The 9,457-nt window shown below is 33.7% G+C and overlaps 1 protein-coding gene and 1 pseudogene across 1 annotated transcript; one reads left to right on the forward strand and one right to left on the reverse strand.

Moving 5' to 3' along the window:
- Positions 1-443: 443 nt before the first annotated feature.
- LOC110273592 (uncharacterized) lies at positions 444-1,517 on the forward strand. Its single transcript, XM_021126789.1, has one exon. It carries the CDS (start codon positions 444-446, stop codon positions 1,515-1,517), a length of 1,074 nt encoding a protein of 357 aa, XP_020982448.1.
- Positions 1,518-5,263: 3,746 nt separating this feature from the next.
- LOC107459175 (uncharacterized) lies at positions 5,264-9,012 on the reverse strand (annotated as a pseudogene).
- Between the last annotated feature and the right edge of the window lie 445 nt (positions 9,013-9,457).

Consider the following 9,457-nt stretch of genomic DNA (forward strand, 5'->3'; position numbering starts at 1 on the left):
ATTTAGGGCAAAATGAGCTGAAATGCTCATAACTAATGTTTATATATGTTGGGTCTTGGGCCCACTTAGGCCCGGTTCACTTATTTTTGTCCGTTGGTCCAATTTTGGACCAAAACCTTTAAGATTAGCGCTCTAAATCGCACTTCAAATATTTCTACCTCCCCTAATTATAATCCCTCATTTCTTAATCTTATTTACTCATAATCAATTTTCCCAGCTGCAGTACCAGACAGGTCTCAGCCGGTACTGCCGGTCAAAATTCCACTGCGCGCTTTTACGCAGAAAACTATGTCTTCCGACTCGGAAAAATTCACTGAATCCAAAAATTATATTTAAATCATCAAATTACAATTGCCAAATATTCCAACCATATTCGATCCTACTTAACTCATTATTTAATTAATTTCGGTTAGACCGGGTATTACAGTCATTGTAAACAAATTATGGAAAAAACAGGGAAAATTACTATGATGTGCATATATTGTGACAAACCTGTTAGGGGAGGTGGGATTAATCGATTTAAGTATCACTCGGCTGGAAAAGGAGGAGATGTTGAGAAGTGCAAAAAGGTTCCACCTGCTGTAGCTCATCAATTTGGGCAAAATATTGAAGAATTTATGAATAAGAAAAGGAAAACTCAAGAAAATTATGCAGAAAGTTATGGAGCATTTGATGATGTTGAAAGAGAATTTGATAGAATGGAAGAGGTTGAAGCACGACAGCAACAACTCCAACATTCAGGGACAAGGTTGCCACCACCTGCAGCTAGGAAAGGGAAAAAGACTACTGGAATAGAGACTTTTTTCCCATCTTCAACAACACCTGGAGCCCAACCAATGATAAAAAGTGTATTGCAAAGTAAAGAAATTGTGGAAAAATGTGACATTGCCATTGCAAAGTGGATGGTTGATGCTTATGTGCCATTTCATGCAGTTAATTCAGCATATTACCAACCAATGATTGATGCTATTGCAAACATGGGTGCAGGATATAAAGGTCCAAACTTTGGTAGAGTTCGTGGGTATTTTTTGAGTAAGTTGGTGGAGGATGTGAAAAAGATGATTGAACAGTATCATGAAATTTGGAAGCGAACTGGATGTACTATCATGGCTGATGGATGGACTGATCGTTATAGGCGCACTTTAATTAACTTCTTGGTTTATTGTCCTAAAGGAACTATCTTCCTAAAGTCTGTTGATGCTTCTCATGCCTCCAAGACTGCTGAATTATTGTTTAAGCTTTTTAAGGATGTTGTCAACTTTGTCGGTCCTGAAAATGTTGTTCATATAGTGACGGACAATACTGCAAAATATGTTGCTATTGGAAGGTTGTTGGAAGCTGAATTCCCTAAGTTGTATTGGTCTCCTTGTGCTGCGCATTGTACTAATTTGATGTTGCAAGATATTGGAAAGTTGAATGAAGTTAGTGAGACAGTTTCACATGCTTCAAAGATTACTAAATACATATATAATCATTGTCATCCACTGTATCTTATGAGGAAGTTTACCAGTGGATGAGAAATACTTCATCCAGCTCCAACTCGCTTTGCTACAAATTTCATAGCTTTGCAGAGTATTATGGCTCAAAAAGATGCATTAAGAGTTATGGTAACTTCTAAAGAATGGACAATCTCAGCCTACTCCAAAGAAGCTAAAGCTAAAACATTTGTAGATCAAGTTTTAGACTCTAAGGTTTGGAATCAATGTACAGATGTTGTCAAGCTTACTGAGCCACTTGTTCGTGTGCTTCGTATTGTGGATAGTGAAGATAAAGCTGCAATGGGTTTTCTTTATCAAGCTTTTAATATGGCTAGAGAAGAGATGGTGAAGAGGTTTAGGGCAAAGAAAGAAGATTGTGGAGCCTTACTTGAAGATTTTGGATACTCGTTGGGATTCACAACTTAAAAAAAAAAATCTTCATGCTACTGGCTATTGGTTAAACCCTGCTTTTCGATTCAATGCTGCTGAATTTGAAAAACATAAGCAAACCACTTCTGGCCTACTAGATGTAATTGAGAAATATTCATATGATGATCCAGAATTGAATACTAAGTTGACAAGTGAGAAGAGAATATATTCTAATGCTGAAGATGATTTTGGAAGATAATCTACACTGCATGAACGAAGCACAGTGATGCCAGGTAAATATTTTATTTAGTTTTATCTTTCTTTATTCGTTAATTTATTTAGAAAAGCTAATTGTAATGCATTGCCTCTTTTGATTTTAAGACCAATGGTGGGAATCTTATGGAACTGGAGTACCAAATTTACAAAAGTTAGCCATTCGTGTTTTAAGTCAAACTTGTAGTTCTTCTTGTTGTGAGCGAAATTGGAGTATTTTTTAACACATCCACACAAAGAAGAGGAATCAGTTAGAACATCAAAAGTTTAATGATCTTGTTTTCGTTCATTATAACTTGAGGCTACAACAAAGGTATCTTCTATAGTTATTTATCTAATTTTAAAAAGTATTGTTCATTAAAATTTAATCTTTAGTTTAGTAATTAAATAACTTGATAACATAGGAATTTAATGAGAAAGAAAAGCTATGATCCAATTTGTCTTGATACATTTGATAATCATTCGGATTGGATATTGGAAGATTCACCGCCGTTTTTAACTCCTGAAGAGGTTGATGCTCTACAAAATGATTTGGCAAATATGTCCATTCAACCAACTTTGGATGATCTTGGTAAATTCTTCAATTGCTTGAATATTTTAATTGTCAGTTGCTATTACGAATTATTCTTGATATTAATTTGTCAAAAATACACAAATGTAGATCAATTAAATTTGGAAAATGACCAAGATAATGATGGACCAAGTAACAATGCTATGGAAGATATGGATACAAATCAAAATGAGGGAAATGTTGATCAAGCTCCTAATTTGCCCTATGAAGACGTTGATGCCGACTTTGAGCTCACCCTTTGGACTTGATTTAATGATTGTGTTATCTTTAACTTGCTCTTGTTGATTTAAATTGAGAACATATTTTGTACTAAAAACTAGTTTATTAACTCTTCTTTTAGATTATTAGTTATGTTTAAGACTTAATATTTGATTATTAAGGTTTGTAAGACTCGCATTTTAAGTTTTAAGACATTATTTTAATTTTATTAATATAATTTTATATTTTTTTAGTTATGACCGAGTTAACCGGGTGAATTAGTGACCTACCGGTTGAACCAGTAACCCGGTGACCCGGTCATAATTACCGGTTCGGTTCTGATAATTATGGTCTATTCACGAAGTCATATGAGAGAGATTAAGCGATGTGACGGTTCAGAATCGATTCAACATTTTCCGAAAACATCCCAAAAAGCTTATAAATATAGTATATAGAAATGCATCTACTTACTCCTTCTGTATTTAAACTACCATGTCTGTTCAACCACTTTTTCTATAAAATTTAAAGTTGATTATTTTAATGATTTTTAAAATTTTAAATTTGAATAACTTAAAAATAATAATATAGAATAGCTTATGATAATATAGAAATGTTTAAATTAAAATAATCATATATTACCTATCTATAAACAATAACAATATGAAAATGATTTAATTATAATAAATACATCGTCACTTATCTACAAATAACATATATTACTTATCTATAAACAATAACAATATGGAAATGATTTAATTATAATGAACACATACGTCACTTATGTAAAAATAACATAATCCATAAAATAGTAATTAATATAATATATTATCTTCTTCTATCTAACTCAAAGTCATAAAAATAAATATAAAAATACGATTATTTACAAAAGATGGGCCATATTCAAAAGTCATATTTTTTTCTTTGTTTAGGGACCTCTTTCTTTAAGTGATAAGCCAAAGTACGGATCTGTATTTGAAGAATTTTTTATGTGCCTGCAAAAAGTGTAAAGAAGAAAAATAATTATGTCTTATTTTTGGAAATTATAGATCAAACTATAAGTAAAAACGTTAAGATAAACCTAAAGTAATTTCTGAATTTGTACCGAGTAAAAATCTTTAGCAATTCCTCATACATCTCCTTATCAATAAATTCTTGAGCCTTAAAAAACTACAAAATTTAGAAATCAATAAAATATACCATATGCCAATACAAATTTCATTATATTTGAATGACAATTTAACAATAAAAAGAATAAAACCTGTAAAATTGAAATTTCTTGTTTGAGATTGGATTTTCTACACATGCACAACAAAAGAAGCCATTAAACACTCTGTAGAGCATTTAAATCTATAATTATCTGATATTACCTCTATTTTGTGTGGTTTCTTAATCTAATGATAGGTATTTGCAAAGTTGTTCTTTACTAACATCAGTTGGTTCTGCTCCTGTGAGTTTGTTGTTGGAAAAAGAAAAATGTTTAATTTATTATCATTGGTTTAAAATTATTTTTTGTAACTTTATTCAACATAGGAAACATAATCTCCGTTACAATCTCAGAGTAACCTTTTAATATTTTAGGCATATACTTTTTCCCTTTATTTAATAGAAAAAGAAGAACATAGAAGAGGATAGATAATAGGCATATCAATAACATTCTGATTACGATGATTGCATTACATTGTATGTTGTTGGAGTAATATTTCCTTTTTATCATCTTCCAGAATTGGGTCTTGTCTGTTTTAACCGTTCCTCCCCAACCAATAGAATAAATTTGAAGGGAATGAACCTATTAGATAACATATGATTATGATTACTAACATAGAAATAGAAGTATGTATATTTAATGCAATTTTGATAGTAATTAATTTAAAAAATTACTTTGTTATCTATTGGTTTGATTGATGCAATTGCTTGCTCATCTTTCCATGCACTCCAGAGACTTTGGAATCCTTCTTCCTGTAATTGATATTTGTTAATATATTTCTAGTATATCTAGTATGTCTTAGTTAATGATAATTAGTACGTATCTATTACGTAAAACAGATGTTCAAGTTCATTGTCTTTATCTCCTGGCATATATTGATGAGCTCCTTTGAAATCAAATTGTCTATTAAAAAATATAAGTTGTTAGTCGTCAATAAATTGAAGTATGTATAAAAAAAATATCTATATCAATGAAAAAGATTTAAAGATTAAAATTATATGTAGACTGAATTGTACCAAGAAGTAACTACACACACTTACTAAGAACATAAATTACATGTGGTGAAGATAATAATATTTCTTTGAAAACTACATTTCTGGTAAATTCTCCACTTGTTCCATCTATTTTTCCTTTTTTGACTAAAAGTTTTGCTGTTGACTGAGAAATACTTTAAGATAGAGCAACATATAATTCGCCATAGCTAAACACATGTTTAGGGAGATAGATCCCTACTTTAGGAATGGTCTGTCCTTATGAATTATTTATTGTTATTGTAAAACTCAACCTTACAGGAATTCGCTTCTGGATAAGTATAAAAGGCAGTCCTAAATTCTCTGTGGTTTTGTGTTTTATCTGAGGCAAGAAAGCTCTTCTTCCACAGTGATGGCCGGTTAAAATTTCTACATCTAACATGTTTTAAAAAGTTCCACGACATAGTAACCTTGTACCATTGCATAAGCCGGCCTTAGGGTCTATGTTTCTCAATAACATCAAAGGTGCCCCTTTTTTCACCTTTAACACATGAGGTGGCAACCCGCCTATAGAAACTGAGTTAAGGTATTCTTGCTGATATAAATTATTAGCATTTTCTTCTACCTCATCAAATGAGACTAAATTTTGTTCTTCTCCTGGAAACTGGTTGATAATTATATCATTAAGCTGTTGCACATCATGATTTTTTGGCGTCAATATTGCCCTTTCTATCATGTAAGAAGCATCCCACCCATGAGATTGTAACTTTGAAAATATTTCTTCTATTAACTTGTGTAACAATGTTTCACCCTCCCACAGAATTGCCATATTTGCTTGTATCCGTAAAAAGTCTTCATGTATGGTGGGCTCAATTCCATCACCAATGCGCATAAGATACTCAGCAAAAATATGATCATTAGAAGATCGCATATTTTGTCGCAAATGGAGAATTTTAGTGGAAGCCCATAAATGAGACTTAACTATAGAAGCTGAAATCATTTGTGACTTACTACCTTTCGGTACGACAGGCAGTACTTGGCAAAAATCTCCTCCCATTACTATCACTTTTCCTCCAAATGGCATATTGTTTGCTAATATGTCTCTCAGAGTGCAGTCTAATGATTGCACCAATTCTTTATTTGCCATTGTGCTTCATCCCAGATGATTGCTGTTGTTTGTTTAATCAGCTTTGCAAGATCTGATTGTTTGCTTATGTTGCAAATGGATGATAGTTCTGCATTAATTGGGATCTTAAACCTAGAATGAGCTGTTCGACTCCAAGGTAATAATGTTGCAACTATTCCTGATAATGCAGTTACCAAGACAATATGACCCTTATTTCTCAATTCTGTAATTATAGCTCTGTAAAAAAATATTTTGTCTGCTCCTCCAGGCCCATCAACAAAGAACACTCCACTTTCTTTTCGATCAATTGTATTCATAATGCACCTGAAAGCTTTAGATTGGTCATTGTTCAATGTTTCTATGGTACACAGATCTTCCCGGGTTACTTCGACCGACAGTTCTTCTTGGATAACTCTAGGTATCGAGTTTTCATTGTCATTTTCATGAGTTAGAGCTAGAAAGTCGTATTGTGTAATCTATTTTCCATGCTGAAGGAGTATATCATTTATATCCCTGAGTAGCCGATTTGTGAACACTACGGCTGTTGTAGTGCTGGTTGACGGATAATTATCCACCATATATGAAAAAATTCATCCCATAAGCTTCTTACATCTGCAGGCTCACAAAATATTAAGATGGTTGCAAACAACCTTCGTAAAGCACATGGCAATCGTAAAACAGAAGTCTCAACCAAACACGCACGTACGCTACTGTCACTCTATAACAATCCTTGGTGTTGAGCATATTGCTTGAAAGATGAATATTGGACCTCATTCACTATTAGCAAGTCATCCCAACTGATTGGTCCTCTGACATTAGATAACAGAATACGCAAATAAAATTTTCCTCATTCTGATCGAAGGTGATACAGTATAAATTCGACCGATGGATCTCCTCTGTGTCTTGCGTCAACGCGATTCCTTTCCTTGTTGTGCCAAGTGTAATACTCTGAAATTTTCCTATATAGAAGATACCTAGATTGTTGGTCATCCTCACGATTTAGGGCAAAGAACTCAGTGAGCATTGTTCTAGAGAAATAATCATCATTAAGTATTTCAGGAATGGTTTGGTAATCATAGAAGCTCACTTGATGTTGATTTGGCAAATGAATTTGTAACCTTTTCACTGATGGATACATTCAGTAAAGGTTAAATTTAAATATTCTCCAATATGCCTCTGGAGCAGCGATCCATCTTGCATCAACAAACTGTTAGACCTCGTCAACATTAGAACCGTTGTGAACTTCCATTGCAACCCGGTCTTGACCCTTGTAGCAATACTTGTAGAGATACTTTATACTCTTGATGCTACTACATATCTCAACATTAATATGGCAATCATACTTTAGTAGTAGCCAAGGATTGTACGGAACTACCCATCTATTATCAAATGTGACATTTTGGTTAATTGGTACTGATGTGTCGAATCGTTGCTTATATTGCAGATATGAGTTGTCACCTCTCGTGTTTCTACTGCGAACTCTTTCAGGTAGTTGCGTTTACATTTGCCATTTTTCATGCAGGGTGAAGGTTAATCAAGTGTTCTACAAGGACCATGAATCATATATTTTAGCACTGCATCATGTAGGTGTGGTTATACTTCTTTAGATGGTATCTCTGCACATACCAAACTATCATAATGCTCCGAGTCAATTAATTTGTCATTATTTTCTAAGATTAGCAACATATGTACATGTGACAACCCTCTTTTTTGAAACTTAGTGATATAAATATAGCTCTTCACCTTTCCCAAGACACCTTTAGTAATTACATCCTCTTTCAGCTATTTAAATTTGGCTCGAAAAATTCTTGTTGTTAGATCTAGACGATCTTGTGGAGTTTGAACTGGGTTGAGTTCTGAAGTTATTTCAGTTCAAGATGGATTGCATGTCATTGTGAGAAAAATATATGGCTTGCCCTCTTTAAGAACAATCGCCATTCCATCTTCATATCGTTGGGTCATGTCGCGACGGCTACCAATGAACGACGATGGTAATATTGTTCTTTTTCTTCCAACATTTTCTGGAGACAAATATAGAGAGAAGTATTATTAGTTTTAATAATTATTTTGGGTAATTCTTAATGATTTACGAAGTAGCAATTAGATACAACAGTATTTACCTGCATTAGTTTCTCCTATGTGCAAGGCATCTTGTAAGCCTTGGTATAATTCAACCCGTAATTTCTTCTGTCTAGTTCGAACCCATCTTAACTTTCTGGTTTTAATTTTCACATAGTTATGAACAACATATTATTGTAGTAGTTGCCCTACTTGCAATACAGTGGAATGATCATCGGGATGGATCTACAAATTTTTAAGAATTTGTAAAAAAGATTAGATTCATTGAACTATTTTTTGGCAGAATTTTATTGAAGTCTATACTGCGTAGGAAATGGAGATTTATACCTGGAGCATATAGCTCTTATATGTTCGGCATGATACTTTGCCGCCACTTTGACTTCGAGTATTAATATCCCATCCATGAGTTCCAAATGGAAAAAGAAGAGGATATTGTAGTGTATCGTAATAGCCAACGAATTTCCGAATCCTTCGTAGGCTACCAACATGAGTTTGCACCTTAATATTCGCCCACGAATCATTGTTTCAACGTCATCACCAACAATTATAGCTGCTACCTGCGACGCAGTTGGAAGACTATATTGTGGCTTATTAGCAGGTTGCTCTCTAATGACCAAACTACACTCATGTACATCTGACCGTTGTGCAAGCTGGCGAAACACATGGAGAAAAGGATTATATCGGTTTAGAAATTGTTGTAACTCGAAAACCAATGTTTCATGTAGTTGTGTATTCTCCAGCATCCTATCCTGCAACTCGTGCTCAGTATCATATATGTACAGTTGCAAAAAAATATGGTCACGTGCCCTGATCCGGATAAAATCCTCCTATACTGTGATATATTGAGCCTTGAGCACGAAATGTATATATACCACGACCTGTTATAACCAGTTATTCGTTTATGTGTACACCACACGAAGTGAAAGAAAATACATGATTGTATCCGTGAATATATTTTCTAAAATTGTTTCCTTCTGTAGAGGGGTCCAAGAAGATTTCAAGCAATTCCTGAGGAGCATTTACTCGGGGAAGAGAGACTTTTCTTCCATTACAGCACATCTCAAACGTCTCATGGTGAAATAGACGTGCGCTACAGTAATGACATGTCCTTGGAATTGGTAGCGGAGTTCGAATTATTGTTGCATCCTCTTGAAAATTTCGAACACAACTGTGGGATGCTCGAACATT

This window comes from Arachis duranensis, chromosome 7, assembly GCF_000817695.3.
Source record: "Arachis duranensis cultivar V14167 chromosome 7, aradu.V14167.gnm2.J7QH, whole genome shotgun sequence".
Taxonomy (NCBI): domain Eukaryota; kingdom Viridiplantae; phylum Streptophyta; class Magnoliopsida; order Fabales; family Fabaceae; genus Arachis; species Arachis duranensis.

What these genes read in the sequence shown, in the direction of transcription:
- LOC110273592 (XM_021126789.1), top strand. Translation starts at nt 444, where the DNA reads ATGGAAAAAACAGGGAAAATTACTATGATGTGCATATATTGTGACAAA.